General features: G+C 44.7%; 1 protein-coding gene across 1 annotated transcript in view; it reads left to right on the top strand.

Moving 5' to 3' along the window:
- PSME4 (proteasome activator subunit 4) overlaps nucleotides 1-18,390 on the top strand; it is a 212,208-nt gene that overhangs the window by 164,527 nt on the left and 29,291 nt on the right. The window contains exons 38-42 of the mRNA XM_084622260.1: nucleotides 3,852-3,943; nucleotides 4,940-5,071; nucleotides 6,532-6,740; nucleotides 7,131-7,216; nucleotides 17,790-17,918. Of these exons, the coding sequence (XP_084478386.1) occupies nucleotides 3,852-3,943; nucleotides 4,940-5,071; nucleotides 6,532-6,740; nucleotides 7,131-7,216; nucleotides 17,790-17,918 (648 nt within the window). The remainder of the gene's footprint in view (nucleotides 1-3,851; nucleotides 3,944-4,939; nucleotides 5,072-6,531; nucleotides 6,741-7,130; nucleotides 7,217-17,789; nucleotides 17,919-18,390) is intronic.

An 18,390-nucleotide genomic window follows, 5' to 3' on the forward strand; every position in this document is an offset into this window, starting at 1 on the left:
AAGAGAATGATAGCTGCTTTCAACTACCTGAAAAGGGGTTCCAAAGAGGATGGATCTAGACTGTTCTCAGTGGTAGCAGATGACAGAACAAGGAGTAATGGTCTCAAGTTGCAGTGGGGGAGGTTTAGGTTGGATATTAGGAAAAACTTTTTCACTCGGAGGGTGGTGAAGCACTGGAATGCGTTACCTAAGGAGGTGGTGGAATCTCCTTCCTTTGAGGTTTTTAAGGTCAGGCTTGACAAAGCCCTGGCTGGGATGATTTAATTGGGGATGGGTCCTGCTTTGAGCAGGGGGTGGACTAGATGACCTCCTGAGGTCCCTTCCAACCCTGATATTCTAGGATTCTATGATTCTGACTCCTGGGAGCAGTAAGAGGTCCCGGCCCCTAGTAGAGACATCTTTTCCCGAAGTGGACCTGGCGGCCAAAGAGCAAGTAGGCCAACTGGCACCGCAGATGCCAACTAAGATGATGGACCTGGCCAAGGCCCCGGCATCTGTGGGCAAGATGACCTTTAAGGGCTTGTCTACGCTTGAAATGCTATAGCAACATAGCTGCTTATGGGACTGCTCCCTAAAGCAGTGGTGCATCCCCAATCCCCGGACTATAGGCGTCTGTCCCCATCACTGTGGCCCTAGCACCGCAGCCTCAGTCCCCAGTTAGAAGACACAGGTCCCTGATGCCAAGGTCTCCACCTGCAAGGCACAGGACACCTGAGTCGCGACACTGATCTCAGTACCCCTGGTACTGTCAGGTCTCCCACCAGAGTTCGCCACGGTGCAGATCACCATTGCCTAGGCGATCTCCCAGGTGGTGGTTCCCCCAGTGTGGGATCGTTCCTGGTCACGGAACCGGTCTCCAGCTTCCCAGTACTGCTCTTCGGGCAGGCACCAGTCCTTGCCTTCTCCTTACAGTCACAAACAAGGGTCAGTCAGCAGACTCAGGCATCTACAGCTCTGCCCTAGTCACCAGAAGGGCAATGGTCTGAGCCTGAAGGGGTGTTCAGCCCCTTGCCTATAAAAGGCGAATTGCCACCGGCCCACGAGACTGGCATGGCTCCTGTGGCGTGGAGATGGGGCAAGGCCCCTCTCAGTGGTAGTACTGGAACTTTTGAGGTGTACCTGTTATGTCAGTCCCGTACTCCCACTGTTACTCCCAGGCCTAATCGGACAAGCTGCACCTGGCACAGCCAGCACCCAAGTCAGAGCACGGTGCCAAATCTAACACGAGGGCGACATAGTAGGTACTGACACCCAAGGAGCCATCCCCGGACGAGCAAGGGGAAGCTGCACCTCCCCCTGCTATGCAGTCATCTTCATTGTCTCTGGACGAAAGAGTGGCGGACTCCTCACAAATGAGCAGTCCCCCCGACAACTTCAAGGAGCACCAGGCCCTGCTCAAAATAGTGGCTGCCAACCTGAACTTGGAGGTCAAGGAGCTAGCAGAGGAGTCTGACGACCTCTTTAATGTTATACTCTCCTCTACCCTGTCCCAGGTCACATTGCCCGTCCACCCAGGGGTCCTTAAAATTGCCAAGTGTATGTGGCAGACCCCCTCTTCCATTCCACCTACCTCCAAGAAGGTGGAAGAGAAGTATTACCTCCCCACAAAGGGGGTTGAGTACCTGTCACCCACTCTCCAGGGGGATCCCTGGTCGTGTCTGCTGACAACAAAAGGGACAGATGAATGGCACACTGGAAAGTAAAGATACCAAGAGGCTGAACTTGTTTGGTAAGAAAATTTATTCGACAGCCGGCCTGCAATTTTGGGTATCTAACCATCAGGCCCTGCTAGGCAGGTACAACTTCAACCTGTGGGACTCCATCAGCAAGTTTAAGGAGGGCTTCCCACATGACCGAGCCCAGGAGTTCTCTGCCTTGGTGGACGAGGGCAAAGCAGTGGCGAGAGGCACCCTCCAGATGGCCTGGGACGCTACAGACTCGGCAGCCAGGTAGTCACTTCTGCAGTGGTCATGAGGCTCAGCTGGTGGTTACAGTCCTCTGGGCTGTCCCAGGAGTTGCAGAGTACCCTTCAGGACCTTCCATTTGAGGGAGCTGCGTGACGAACAGCTCCACGGCCTTAGACTCACATGCCACCCAGTTTCTTGGGCCTTCAGACCCCTTAGAAGGCTAGAAAGCCTTTCCATCCCCCTCCACCTCCGTCGAGGTTCTGTGGTGTCCCCCAGTCCAGCTCCTCCAGGAAGTACAGGGACAAAGGATTTCAATGGTGTCACCCATCGTCTTCCCATTCCTCCCCCGAGCCTAGTTCTTCTAGAGGCCAAGGAAGCCAGAAGCAGGTGTTTTGAGGATGCACCCAAGGATGGCACCCCAGTCACTCCCCAGAATCCACCTCCTGACTCTTTTCTCAACCTCCTGCACCCCCTCTGGTCAGGCTGGTCACGGCTCACCTCAGACCACTGGGTGCTTGACATAATATCTTTAGGCTTAACCCCTTCAAGCCTCTGGCTTTCTGCTCTCTCCTTCTCTGGTCCTGGAAGGTTACATTCCTAGTTGCGATAATGTCCGCCCACCAGTTCTCCGAGATTAGGGCGCTTACCTCGGAACCACCCTATACGGTCTTCTACAAAGACAAGGTCCAGCTGCAGCCACACCCAGCTTTCCTGCCCAAGGTGGTCTCACAGTTGCATACGGGCCAGGACTTTTACTTACCTGTCTTTTTTTCCAAAGTCGCATAAGTCAGAGGAGGAGCATAGATTCATTCCTGAGATGTCAGGAGGGTGTTAGCCTTCTACACTGAAAGGACCAAGCCATTCCGCAAGTCAACCCAGTTGTTCATCGTGGTGGCTTACAGGATGAAAGGTCATCCAGTGTCCACTCAAAGAATTTCTGCTTGTATCACTGTCTGCATTCACTGCTGTTCTGATCAGGTAGGGGTGCCACCATAACTGCCCATTCAACCAGGGCACAAGCCTCCTCGGCAACTTTCCTAGCCCAAGTGCCTATCCAGAACAGCTGTAGGGCGGCCAGCTGGTCGTCTGTCCACATGTTCATGTCCCGTTATGCACTTACCCAGCAGGCCTGGAGTGATGCTGGCTTTGGTTGAGCAGTACTAGACTGTGAACTCCAAGCCGACCTCCGAGGATACTGCTTGTGAGTCACCTAGAATGGAAGTGACATGAGCAAGCACTTGAAAAATAAAAAACTGTTACCTACCTTTTCGTTCTTCAAGATGTATTGCTCATGTCCATTTCATTATCCACCCTCCTACCTGAGTTGCCAGCAAGAAGGAACTGAGAGGGCTTAGGGTCAGCACTAATATACCAACGCATGAGTGCAGCACTGAAGAGGGCGATACAGCTGATCCTACGGATACTGCTAAGGCAAAAATCACCAATGACTGTGCGTGTGATGAGCACGCACATACCTAGAATGGAAAGGACATGAGCAACACATCTCGAAGAACAACAGCTACAAAAATTTAGGTAACCATTTTTTTTTTTCTAGTGTAGACCAGGCCTTGTATCCAGTAAGATTTCTCTGCACTAAATGTTAATAGTTTTTCATAACTAGATTACATCCTTTAAAATGCCATAGAAATAAAAATAACACTGTTTTTAAATCACTGTACTTTACTAAGTAATTGGTAATAAATCTCTTGCGCCACTATCCATGATTAGAATACCGCATTTCTGCATGATCCTGATTTTTTTTTTTTACTGGACCCTAATTTTGAGAAAAGCAAAACACTGTCTTCATTTATGTAATAATGCATACATAGGAACCTCAAGAACATTTAATGCAAATATTTAATTGTCTTTCTTTTTACATGGCTTAAAGTAGAATCACCAAATTCCTCTGTTTTCCAGTTACTGATTTATAACTTTCTTTATCAGGAGAGCAGAGATCCTCGGAAACTGCACTGGTTATTTGAGCTGTTGTTGGAGTCTCCTTTGAGTGGTGAAGGAGGATCATTTGTAGATGCATGGTAAAATGTTACCTTCAAACTGCTTTACAGTTGATGGGTAAAGCATGAACAAATGTAAGAGATGTGGATAAAGTTCACTCAGAGTATATTGTGACTGGCCACTGCAAGGTGGAAGAGCCAAGAGTCTAATCGTGTACCTGCACATCCCACACAAGAACCTCTTAGTTGTAGTTCCTTGTTCATGCCCTTCCTCCTCCTATCCTTAGTTCCCCAGGGGTAGAGTAGGGCCCAGAGGGGAAAAACATTGCTTAAAGCACATTACTATGATTAATTGGATTCAGTTAGGACAGTAGTTCTCAAAGTATGGGGCGTACCTCCTGAATGTGTCAAGGGAGGTGCTAGCTTTGTGCTCTTTTGAGCTCTGGCTGTCAGCCCCTGGTGGCTGGGACTCATGCAGAAGGGCCGCACACACCCAGGAGGCGGGGATAAAGAGGTCAGCCCCGGAGGGGCAGTAGCAGCACAGAAGGGTGGCAGTGGGACACTTAGTCTGCTATAAACAGTGATACGACAAATGTCACTTTTCACATTTCCTCCCTTACTTCTGCACTGCTGCACCCTTACTTCTCAATCTGCTGTGAAAAGTGATATGTGTCAGTATCACTTTTCACATTGCTGTCCTTACTTCTGTGCTGCTGTTGGCGTGAAGCTGCCTTCAGAGCTGGGCATCTGACCAGCAGCTGCTGCTCTCCACTCTGCCTTCAGAGTTGGGTAGCAGTATATGTAGTGGAGGTGGGGAGGGGTGAAAATGACTACAGACACAAAGAAGGGGGGCCCTATTAAGTAAGTTTGAGAACCATAACTATTGTGGAACTATGGTACTGACATAACAGCAATACTGTAATAGTTACTCTCATTTTGTGATTGAAAAGCTTTTATACTCTTGTGTATCTGTAGTTCATGGATATATGTAAATCATTAAAAACAAGACTTGGAAAAAATAAGTTGCAGTTGTCAATACAGTAAAGCTAACTAAAGCCTTCATGTTCCAATTTCTAGCCGACTCTATGTATTGCAAGGTGGCCTTGCACAGCAAGAATGGAGAGTACCAGAGCTGTTGCACAGGTTACTAAAGTACTTGGAACCTAAACTCACCCAGGTTTACAAAAATGTCAGAGAAAGAATAGGAAGGTTAGTGTTCTCTTCTGACGAATTTTCTTTGTTCTGTTCATGTCCATTGAATACTCAAGTATTATTTATTTTCTTTGGATGATTGTCTTCCTAGGTATGTGAACATATACATGTACCAGCATAGAAATAAATAATGTACCTATAAATTGCTATTTAACAGGCACTTTTTGTAAACATAGGGTGATGTCTTGATTCTCATCCTGTTGTTTCATGTGACCTCTCATTTTCACACTGGGAGAGCTCTAAAGCTCTAGAAACAAATGAACTGTACCCAACCCCTGCCAGACCAAGGTGAAATTTTCAAAACCACCTAAGCTCCTAAGTGCCATTGAAAGTCTATCAAATTGTAACAAGTTAGAACATATAACTAATGAATAATTAGGGTCTCAGATGTGCTAGAGTGGGTTTTTCTAGAAATATTTATAGTCAGAGAATAATCTGGAATCATAGCGATATAGGGCTGGAAGGTACCTTCAGAGGTCATCTAGTCCAGCCCTACATGGTGAAACAGGACCAAATACACAGTCCTAGACTATGCATGACAGGTTTTTGACTAACCTGTCCTTAGAAACCTCCAATCACAGGGATTCTACATCCTCCCTTGGAAGCTTATTCCAGTGCTTAACTATCCGTATGATTAAAAAGTTTTTCCTAATATCTGCTTAAATCTCCTGTGCTGCAGATTATGGTGATTATTTCTTGTCCTACCTTCAATGGCCATGGAGAACAATTGATCACCATCCTTTTTAGAAAAGCCCCTAATATATTTGAAGATTATCAGGTTTCCCCTCAGTCTTTGTTTCTCAAGACTAAACATGCCCAGTTTCTTTTAACCATTTATTATGGTATGATTCATTTTGTGTGTCTACAGTTTGCAACCTTCAGGAAAGAGTTATAAGTAAACAGCATATCTTTTCATGTACAGTATGCAAAATAGCATGTTTGTCAGAAATAAGAAAAATAATTCTCGTACAGGATATCAAGTTACGTACACGCCAAATAAGATTCCGAACGCAATAGATAGACGTTGTCAAAGATGAAAAATGTGAACTCATTAAAAATAGAAGCCATAGCATTTTCCCCCCCTTGAGTCTTTCACTTTCTCATTAGGTGAAAACAGTTTTTAAGCCCTCAATTAATAGTTTTCCTCATGTTCTCACTGAGGTTTAGATGTGTGTGTATATATAGTGAAGCAGCTCAGTGAACTGAGGTTATTTGTCTTGGTGTATTGTACTCTTATGGTGTAATGCCTTAAATTGAGGTAAAGATCTGAATCACAATGATGTTGCATTCTGTTTCAGATAGCATTTGGTTTTATTTATTTTATGTGGTCTACAGGAAGAAATTTTAAATTTCAAAAAAGTATTAAATTTCAACTAGTAAAATGTAGCAAATAGCCACTGAACACATTTAACTGGTTTCTTCATATTAATGTATAAACTTGCGTTATTTATTTTTAGTGTTTTGACCTACATATTCATGATAGATGTTTCCTTGCCAAATACTGCTCCAACAAAGTCCCCTCATGTCCATGAGTTCACTACGCGAATACTTGAAAAGCTCAAACCTCTTATGGAAGTGGATGAAGAAATTCAGAACCATGTTATGGAAGAGAATGGAGTTGGTGAACAAGATGAGCGAACTCAGGGCATTAAACTCTTGAAAACCAGTGAGTTGCTGAATTTAACTTGTGAAAACAGACAATGTGTTTGGCTGCACAGAATTATGATTGAGTACTGCAAGTGGCATACTTACAATGTGCAATTTTGCCTGTTACATTAGCTTTATACTAAAGAGGTGTCTGTACCTCTTGTAGGTTGGACTGTGTTAATGTATAACTTATTCCAAATTACATGACTATGGCTTGAATAATAATTATTCTAATGAAAACTCATGGGCTCTAACATAAGAGCACAGAGCCAAACTTACTGTTGATGCAACTCCATTAACATTAGTAGAAATCTGGTGAGATATGCCAGTAGTGAATTTGGCCTATATATTTGTCATTTTGCTTGTTGATCTTGTTATTCAGTAAGTATTTCTGTCTTTTTATAAACAGTCCTGAAGTGGTTGATGGCAAGTGCAGGTCGGTCCTTCTCCACGGCTGTCACAGAACAACTCCAACTCTTACCTTTGTTTTTCAAGGTACCCATTTTAATTACTGAGCTTTTAGTCACATTTGGTTTAAAAACAAGTTATAAAAATAAATGAATAAAAAGCAATGTTATGATTGATTTTAAAAAATGTTTTTTTTAAATAGAAAAGTGTGCATATATATGGCTAGCCAAATTCTGCCCCAACATCCTCCTTTGCTTATGTGTGAAATAGATAGTGTACTTATAGAAGCTGGAACCATTGGTCTAGCCTTTTTCCAATACGCCCTCCCATTCTTGCACATAGAAATATATGATTGATCTTATGGAGGAATCCTGAGCTGTTTCAAAATGATGAAAGGGTGCAGAGAGATCCAGATATTTTTCAGGTGTATGCTCTTACAATGAACAGGCAGAACTTGGCCAGAGTTTCTGAATGCGGAGACTTAATGGTCACACTTGGTAAAGGAAGTAGAGTAGTGTCCAGCAGACCACTATTCGGTTTCATACTTCAGAAACTCTTTATGCAGTGCTGTTTAGCTGCAGTGTTCTAGAAGATTACAGAGTGTAGTCAAACTGTTTTCTTCTGCAGTTACTCCAACACCATAGTGTTAGCAGGTGTGAGACCCTTACATTTTCAAAGATGGAGTTACTCTGTAGGTCTTGGTAGGCTCCTGTAGTCCTTCTACCATTCATAAGTTGAGACAGCTCATTTCACCACTACTGCATAGAATGGGACAGCTTGCTTTTCACAGCAGTTGGCCTTTTGGCCTAAAATATGACTGACATAAGGAACCTATTATTCTTAGCAGGCTTTCTCTAGATTATACTGTCCACCCTAACCCAAGTCACTGTGAATAGACATGAGTACCTTTAGACTTGGAATATCACCATCTTCACTTTTTTTTCTCTCCAGTGGTGGAAACAGCCCCTATAGTTATATTAAGATCAAATTCAATTAATAGACAGCAACAAAGCAGGCTTTTTCACAACTGTTAAGGCCATGAAAAAGAACAGCAAATTTCATTCAATTTAGAATTCACAAGGGATTCATCATTAATTCCCGCATACTGAATGTAAATTAGACAAAGTCTTTTTAAAAAATCTTGTCAAATTTACATTATGATGAAAGACTACTGTTGTTCTATGGCAATGGAAAAAAATCAAAACTTTGCTTAGGCAAACTTCGTTACTTTAATCCTTGGTTACCAATTTTGTCAGTTTATACCTTTTTTAAAACAACATACTCTCCCTCACTTTTCATTTAATCAACTGGGAGTTCAGGATCCGTTGTGTTCTATATCGGCCCATCATAAGAACTTAGCAAGGCAGAATAGCATCCATTTCAGTTTGAAGTACAGGTTACCTTTGTGGGAAGAGTCATTCTTACTTTAATAAAATGTCAGATTTTAGTTATCTAAAAATAACGTATGTCCCCAAAACACACACAAGGGTTACTGATACAAAAATATATTGCTAATATTTCCAGTTTAACTTTTCTTCTAACTCAGTGGTAGACCTGGAATTCTTCTTTGAGTAATGTCCTATGGGTTCTCCACTGTAGTTGTGTCTACGTCCCTAGACTGCTGATCGGAGAACTTTGGTAGCTGTGTCCATTGGGCCAGCACATGCACTGTCTCACCTTGTACTGCACCACGAGGCTAGCCAGCGTTCAGGGGCTAAGGGCTTGTCTACGCTACGAAGTTTTGTTTACAAAACTTATGTCAAAAAGAAAAGGAGTACTTTTGGCACCTTAGAGACTAACCAATTTATCTGAGCATAAGCTTTCGTGAGCTACAGCTCACTTCATCAGATGCATCTGATAAAGTGAGGTGTAGCTCACGAAAGCTTATGCTCAGATAAATTGGTTAGTCTCTAAGGTGCCAAAAGTACTCCTTTTCTTTTTGCGAATACAGACTAACACAGCTGCTACTCTGAAACCTTTCAAAACTTATGTCAAAGTTTTCAAAACTTACCCAAAAGTCGACAAAACAAAAATCACCAAAGGGTGTTCACACTTGCTCCTTTTGTCGATAGATCATGCCCACATTGGGGACACCAATCATCAACAGGGTGAGCAATTCACCATGGGTATATATTCCACAGTGCAGTGTTGTGGGAAGGAAGAGCTGATCGCTGCGCATCTTGGGATTCTCTGTGAGTTCTCCCACAGCCCCCTCACCTGCCAAGAGCAGCATCATGAGCAGCTCTGTGATCTCTCCATGTTGAGGAATCCCCACCCCCTGCAGCAGCAGTCTGCCTGCTGCTGTGTTCCTAATGCAGGACAGAACAGGAGCATTCCAATTATTTTCTCTTTGTTTGTTCCCCAAACGGAGCAGCACACAGATACTTCCTGGAGCTTTGAAGGGGGAGGGGCGCATGCCTGCAGGGCAGCAGAGATCAAAACACAGAGCAGAGCAATCAGAGCAGGCATTTTGGGATACTGGGCGTTTTTCGCGACAAAAGTCCCATTGTAGTGTGTACGCTCTTGCTGTTTTGTCTCCAAAAGGCAGTTTTTGGCAACAAAACTTGCCAGTGTAGACAAGCCCTAACAGTCCTGCTTTCCTTCTCAACTGCCCCAGCTAGAGATGGAGCTTTAGCTGTCCATTGTGGATTGTTTATTCTTTTACCATTGCTAATTTTTAGCTTCCTTAGAAGCCTCTTTTGTTTCTTTTCCTCCTTCTACTGTTTATTTGGCCATTGCCTAAAAGAAGAAGAATGGACTTTGTTCTTCTGTCAACCCACAGTGGGGGAGACCCCCCTGGACAAGGCTCTCTGGGCTTAAAGAAGTGCTGCACTTACAGTGAAGCGGTCCCGGTTGTGGACAAGCACCCCCAGTGCATCTGTTGCCTTGGCGAGGGCCATATCCAACAAAAGCATTCTCTCTGCCAGTAGCCCAGCTCTTTGCTGAGAAGACTTGACACCTCCCTCCACACCTTGAAGGATTCCAGGGCCACCCTCCGGTTGCTGGGAATCTACACATGGGGACAAAAGAGATCTTTTAGCCCCCAATCCCAACACATAGATTATTCATCTCAGTTCCCATCACAGCGCCATTATGAGCCACAAAGAAAAAAGGGAAAATTCCCAAAACATAAGGCATCTGGTCCACAATCTTCAACCCAGCCCCTGCCTCTCAGCACCACTTTTTTGAGGGGCAGGTCGAGGCACCATAAGACCACTCCCTACTACTGTCTATGACCGTGCACCCACTTGGCCACCATTTGGCAGGGTTCCACAGTGCCTGGGAACGCATAATGTCGAACAGATGGGTCCTAGAAATCATCTGATCCAGGTACTCCATCCACTTCACCTCTCTACCCCCTCCACAACACTCTTCCCTGTCACTCTTCAGGGACCCTTCTTATGAGAGTCTGCTGCAACTGGAGATAGATTGACTCCTCCAGTTAGGAACTAGAGAACCAGTCCCTCAACATCTACAAGGCAAGGGGTTCTATTCTTTTTACTTCCTAATACCCAAAAGGGAGGGAGGTTGGAGACCCATACTGGATCTCAGAGCTTGCAACAAGTTTGTCAAAGCTCAGACATTCAAGACGGTCACCTTATCGATGATCATTCCACCTCTGGAACAGGGAGACTGGTTTTCAGGTATTGACCTACAGGGCGTCTACTTTCATATTTCAGTACTACCAGCTCACAGACCATTTTTCAGATTCACTCTGGGACACACCATTGCTAATACAGAGTCCTCCCCTTCAGACTCTCATTGGTCCCTATTTTCCGAAGTTCTCTCAGTGGTAGCCGCTCATGTACATTCACAAAAGATAATGATCTATCTTTACCTGGACGATTGTCTCCTCAGAGCCCGATCGCTCTAGGAGGCTCATTGAGCCATCAACACCACTATACATTTGTTCACAGAACTGGGCTTTCAGATCAACACCCAGAAGTTGACCCTCACGCCAATGCAACACCTGGAATTCATGGCAGTCAACTTGGATGCTCTGCAGGCCAAACCTTCCTACTTCAACACAGGTTCCTATCCCTGGTCTCACTCATAGACACGGATCAATGCAGTCCTCAAGTACCAACCAGACTCTGCCTCCAACTGTTGGGGCATATGGCAGTGGGCACAGCTGTGATACTGCATACCAAACTCCACATGCAATGCCTCCAACTATGGTTCAGTTCGGTTTACAGGCCGAACAAAGACGGTGTGGACAAACCCCTGTCACTACCTACCATGATCAAAAGCTTCTTGGACTGGTGAAAGAACCTAGCCAATGTATGCAAAGGGATTCTCTTCTCACAGAGGACGCCATCATCACTGCTTACCACCAATACATCACTCAGCAAATGGCTACCTCTGGAGATATCTCTACACATCAATCTCCTCGACCTGAGAGCGGTCAGGAATGCCTGCACCCATTTCTTCCCGCTGATAGCAGGATCACATACAAATATCCTAACAGACAACATAGCCTGCAGATACTACATTTGCCAGGGAGGGGCCAGGTCGCCCTCCTTATGCACAGAAGCAATGAAATTATGGAACTGGTGCATCTCTCACAACATCACCTTGTCCACGGCTTCCTTCCTGGGCATGCAGACCTCAATAGCAGCTGACCCCAGTTGCTAATTCACGCACAATCACAAGTGGGAGATGCACCCGTCAGTACTCCATGACTTTTTCACATGATGGGGAACACAATCCACAGACCTGTTTGCTGCATACCAGAACAAGAAGTGGCCATGCTGCTGCTCAAGACAACACTCTGAGTGATGTTCTTCTCCCCGGGACAAGGACCTTCTTTACACCTTTCTTCCGTTTCCTCTACTGCCGAAGGGACTAAGCTCACGGTCCTGATTGCTCCTACTCGGCCAAGATAGACCTGGTACCTTACCTGACACAGCTCTCAATGTGCCTTCCAGTTTCCCTTCCAACCATTCCACATCTCCTTTCGTAAGATAAAGCGTGTACCCTACATCCCGACTTTGGGATTCTCTGCCTCAAAGCATGGCTCCTGCATGGTTCCAGCATCTAGAAAGTTGATGCTCAAAGGAAGTACAAGAGGTTCTAATACACAGTAGAAAGTCCTCCACATGACGTACTTACCTGCAGAAATAGTCCAGGTTTCAGATTTGGTGTACATCGTAACAAATCTCACCAATGTCAGCAACTCTCCCACATATTCTGGAATATTCTCTGACCCTTAAAGTCAGTATTGTCTCTAAACTCTATTAGGGTCCATCTTGCAGCTGTCACAGCTTTTCAACAACCCATAGAGGGGTACTCGGTACTATCACACCCAACCACTAAAAGGTTCCTTAAGGGTATAATGAATTTCTTCCATCAATCTTGACTCCTACCCCCTCGTGGGACCTAAACCTGGTACTGAAAGGGCTGACTAGCCCCCCCCCCCCCTTTGAACCCATGGCCACCTGTTCGTTGATGCTATCAATGAAAACAGCCTTCCTGATAGCAATTATCTCAGAAGAATAGGGGAGATAGCAGCTTTGATGGCACATCCCCCCCTAAACAGTATTCTTTCCAGGCAAGATTACACTCAGGCCTCATCCAAAATTCATCCCTAAGGTAACTTCCCCTTTTCACATGAATCAGTAAGTCCACCTTATAATCTTCTATCGCAAGCCTCACCAAGACAATAGGGAGGCTATACTACATACCTTAGATGTTAGGAGAGCTCTAGCATTCTACAAAGGCCTTCAGGAAGTCCCCATGACTTTTCCTCATTGTGGTGGAATGATCCAACAGCTCAGCAGTATCAGCCCAAAGACTCTGTAAGCGGGTCTTGAATTACATCAGACAGTGCTACCAAATTTGTAATGTGACACACACACCCCAACTCGATCCAGACATGTTCCTCAAGATCGATTTCCTCATCTGTCGCTTTTTTCAAGGATGTCCCTGTCTCAGAAACCTGCAGAGCAGAGACATGGACGTCAGGCCACACTTTTACAGAACACTATGCAATCACTTGGGACTCTGCCTCTGATGCCATCTTCGGCTCCACAGTACTGTCCTCTCTAACTGATGCCACTCCGAAGTCCCAGGCCTCCAAAAGGGGTACTGCTCAGGAGTCACCTGCAGTGTGTTATGCATATAAGCAGCACACGGGATCTTTTTCAGGGGAAAAACCTTCATCAACTCAGATTTCACCATTCCAAGTATTGTTCCAGGGATTTGAATTCCCCATGCCTGTACTTACTTTTTTATATATACTTCTGCCACTATGCCCTCAGGGCTTCCAACCTGTTTTCCAATTTTTTTATTTGTTGACTGCCTGCTTGTCTGGGCCCGATTCTGCTTTCCTCGTTGAACTGTCCCTTTTTATGGACACAGGCTTTGTTCCACTACCAATTTAGCAAGGAGGGTGGGCTCCTCAACAAGCCCCCACCCTTCCTGGTCCCTTTCCTAAAACATTTCTTTCAAAATTGTGAAATCACCACAATATCACTCACAAAATATACTACACTGCCCAGACACCTATATCCTTCAGAGTTTGGTTTAATGGAGCAAGATCTGTTTAAAAGGAGTAATCTCTTGAACAAAGTATCATCTTTGATTGCTTCCTTTTAAACATTTCCTAGACAGGTGCTACCACTATTTGCCCACACTCCTATATCCTTCAGAGTTGGGTCTCACATAGAAAATACCGCCTAAACATATTTCTTTATGAATCTCTTTTACCTTTATAACTCTTCCACGCCCACGCTCATGCTGGGACTTACAAAACACAAAAGTCTATACCCACTAAAAAGAACTCTGCCTGACAGAGCAGGAGGGGGAAACACTAAACCTTTTGGGCTCAATTCTGCTACGACCAAGAGTATATCATCTGTGCAATTTTTTCCCGACAGATGGGTAGAAGCGAGGACTCTAAACCTCCCCCTTATGGCACAGCACTTCTACGACTGGGGGCGTATATAACTAGACAGTTTGTGTATATCTTATCTATATCATTTTCCCCAACAGACAGGTTGGAGCGAGGGCTCTAATCCTCCCCTTATTGCCCGACGCTTCTACGCCCAGGGTTGTGCACACCTGAATGATTGATCACTTTATACATATGGTATACCTTTTAACAATATTTAGCAGTATGTTCAACAATCACAGTGCATGTCTTTTCCCCCTTTCGCAATTCTCCACCAAAAATGTTGTGCTTATAAGAAGCACACGGGATCTTTTTCAGGGGAAAAGGCAATACGCCGCGTTTATTGAAGATACAACAATTAGCATATGCATTCAGTCACACCACACACACAAACACACACTGTTCTGCCAGTCGATGTTATAGTTACCAGCCCAAAGTCCAGATCAGCCTAATGACCAGCTGGGTTGATCACCAGTAGGGAGGAGCCAGGTTTCATCGGTCGCAACACGATGCTTCGGGGAAGTCTTGGCAGGATGAACCCTAAGTTTCATGGCAAGGCACCCTGTTCATATAGTTTCCTGTTTCCTTCATTGGGATCAATGAATTTTGCACTATCATGCTGTAATCAACTGTTGTTTGACGAGTGCTTGTTTGTTTGTTTTTAACTTGTCCTTCTTATTCTTTATCTTGTTCTTTCATCAAGTTCCTCAGGGAATTATCCCATGCTGGTTTTGATCACAGCTATTTTGTCCCCATTGATAGGTGCCTGTCCTATTTTTAGTCATTAATTTGCCCTCCTCTGACATTTCAGTAGGAGCGTGTTGCAGCCTCCTGGCGCCCTTGCATTTGTTTCTGGTTTCTTTCTTGTACATCTGGCTCAGCGATGGCCTTCACACTTATTTCTTTACACATACATTCCTCATTTGCACACAAAACAAAATTAATTTACACAGAACATTTTGAACAGAAACATCCTTCTACTCTGTATCCAGCAATCACTCACACCCCCTGTAGTTACTGTCCTTTGTTCCAGTTTCTTTCAGGTATCCTTGGGGGTGGAGAGGCTATCTCTTGTACCAGCTGAAGACAAAATGAAGGGGTCTCCCAGGGTTTAAATAGACTCTCTTGTGGGCAGAGACCCCCTCTCGTCTATGCAAAGTCCAGCTCCACGATGGAGTTTTGGAGTCACATGGGCAAGTTACATGTCCATGCATGACTCCGTTTTTACAGACAGCAGCCATTGTCCACATGCTACACCTCTACCCCTATATAACGCGACCCAGTATAACACAAATTCAGATATAATGCGGTAAAGCAGCACTCCGGGGAGGTGGGGCTGTGTGCTCCGGTGGATCAACACAAGTTCGATATAGCGTGGTTTCACCTATAACACGGTGTGATGGGGTTGGGACTCACCACCGCAGGGCTTCCTGCTGACTCATCAGAGAATTAGCTCAGTTCAGTGTGGAGCGCCCTTCACTGGTGGTGTCCTGTCCGTCTCTCACCCTCTCTTGGACCCGGGTTGCTCCTTCCATGTGATGTCCTCTTCAAGACACTGTCCTCCAGCAGTGCTTCCTAGTCCTCGTTCACCCCCTTACGGGGGGGAGGGGGGGAGCAGTCTTTCACTTTGCCCAGCCACAGCGGCCAACCACACCCCAAAGTCTAACCCCTTTTGCCAGGGGTCCAGTGTAGTCCACTATCGCCACATCCAACAGCTTGGGTGTATGTGCCATGGGGAAGGGGGGGACCCAGGCCTGCCCTCTACTCTAGGTCCCGACCCAGGGACCCTTTGGCGGCAGCCTTCCTGCCCTCCTTCTCTCCCCTTGTCTGCCTCTCTCCCTGGGTCACTTCCCCTTTGTCCCCTTTGCACCGGCCCGGCCCTTCCCTCAGGGCCTGCAGCCTGGCAGATACCGGGCTGGAGTTCCTTCCACTCCCATCGCCTGCCCTGGACTGTGCTGTCCCTGGTGCTAGTCCCCTTGCACAGGAGACAGACCTTCACCCTCTGAAGGCCTGGGAGAGACTGCCTGCTCCCTTCCTGGGCAGCCTTTATATAGGGCTGAGCCTGGCCCTGATTGGCTATCTCTTACTCAGCCTCTGGCTCCCTAGCAAGCCTTCTCTGAATGGCCGCCCACCTGCACAGCCTCTCTGGCCTGCTGGAGCCCCCTCTAGTATAGGAGTGGGGAAGCCACCCCACTACACACGGTAAGATTTTTTTGGCTCCCAAGGACAGCATTATATCAGGGTAGAGGTGTACCTTGCACATCCTCGTGTAGACTTCTTATGTGGATTGGAGCCTTCCAAGATCCATTGTGCGTTACGTGCTTCTTGATTGGGCTTCTTGTACTTGCAAATTCCTTTCTAAAGAAGCTGACCAAATACCTTACTATGGCTATTTAAAATCAAACAAGCATACAGCCAATATTCATACCTTCAATACAACAATTCATACCTCCAATACAACAATGACACATGCATACAAATAGGATGAATATATTCAGTAGATGGTAACCTTTACATAGATATGTTACATGGCATATGTAGCATAAAACATATTCTAGTTATGTTGTATATAGAATCATAGAATATCAGGGTTGGAAGGGACCTCAGGAGGTCATCTAGTCCAACCCCTGCTCAAAGCAGGACCAATCCCCAACTAAATATACATTCATAAACATATTTCCATAAAGCATTATGGGGTGCACCGTCACAGGACGCTGCTACCAAAGTTCTCCGATCAGCAACACAGGGACGCAGACACACCTGCTGTGGAGCACTCATAAGGACACACATCTCAACCATCATTACTGCACAAGGTGAATAACTTCTTCTGTATCAGAGATCTTCTGAAAGAGAGTGAAAGATATCCTCCCCATGTAAGAACAACCTTTAAAACATTGTCATCTTTTCTCAATCAAGTGAATTATTAGCGCATCTGTTGTTTAGCCAATGGTACTGCAACCAGCAGTTGTCAAATTCAGCTGTTGTTTTCATTCCAAACCTTGTACAAAGCAAAAGGAGAGAGCCTCTGAGGGAAATAGCCTGGAACCTGAGGAGTTTGAGTTAGTTCCAAAGGTTGGAGTAGGGCATGTTGAACCTCTCAGCAGACAGCCTAAAAGGGAAAACCACACACATGGGTGACCCAGACTGAGAGAGTTCTGCAGTCTCAGGTCCGTTTTTCCTCTTCTTTCGTCTATCAAACCGCAAAGGACTTCTCTACTGCTGGAGACAGCAACAGCTGCCCTCTGTGGGCTAGCAAACCATTCATACACAGGAGGTGACCTGGATAAAAAGTTCTTGTGTGCTTATCTACTGGCAGGGTGGAATTATACCCAAGTGTCTGGACTGGCTTAGAGGATATGAAAGAGAAACTTAATTGGGTATGGAAAACTTTCTGTTTAAACAGCCATCTACTTTATATCCTTCCTTAGAATGTTAAAAACATTTTTTCAAACTTTTGCCTAACACTCATTTACCTTACTTAACAAATTTAGGCCAGTTGAGCATTTATAGGTCGATAAATCTTACATGTTAAAATACAGAAATTTTAAACTTTCCTAGACACATGGTAATCTAAAGTAAGTAGGACCCCTCTTGATGACTGACCCAGTTTTAATCTTTCCTACTGAGTTATTAAAACGAATAGTTCCCCCCTCAGATAACACATTAATTTCATGCAAAGAAGTTTTTCTTTTTTTTCTTTTTCTTTCTTTCAGGATTTTTCTTTAGCAACAAATATTTAACTCTTCCTGTTTTGTTCTTATTTTGTAGATTGCACCAGTAGAAAATGACAATAGCTATGATGAACTCAAAAGAGATGCTAAGATGTGTTTATCATTAATGTCTCAGGGATTGCTATATCCTCAACAAGTGCCTTTGGTACTCCAGGTGCTAAAACAAGTGAGTGTGATCTAAATTGTTTTAATGAATGCACATCACTTTAAAACCTGTTGAGCTTGTTATTCATTAAAGGTAACTTGAGTTAACAATTATGAAACAAAGTATTTCTTATTTCCTGCCAGTGCTATATGTGCAAAGGTCTTCTGCAGTTTTTGAAATAGTTTGCTGCTTATATTCTTTGAGTCTGTATAGTGACACTGTTGTTAGTGTAACTACTTTATTTGTTCATTTCTATATTGAAGTGGCATACATCTCACCAAAATCATGAAGAATGTTTAAGTACTTAGTTACTCTTGATTGCAGTAATTCGCTGTACACCAGCCAAAAAGGCAGCACTACTGAGACTGCTGACTTCCTTTGCTTTGTAATAAATTCCATGTTAATGTTTGGTCATCAGGAACAATAATCTGAATTAACTTTGTAAAATGGCTTTTGTATCAGCTTCCAGTTTTTATTCATTTATTTATTTATT

The sequence above is a fragment of the Lepidochelys olivacea genome (genome assembly GCF_965140295.1).
Source record: "Lepidochelys olivacea isolate rLepOli2 genome assembly, chromosome: 3".
Classification (NCBI taxonomy): Eukaryota; Metazoa; Chordata; order Testudines; family Cheloniidae; genus Lepidochelys; species Lepidochelys olivacea.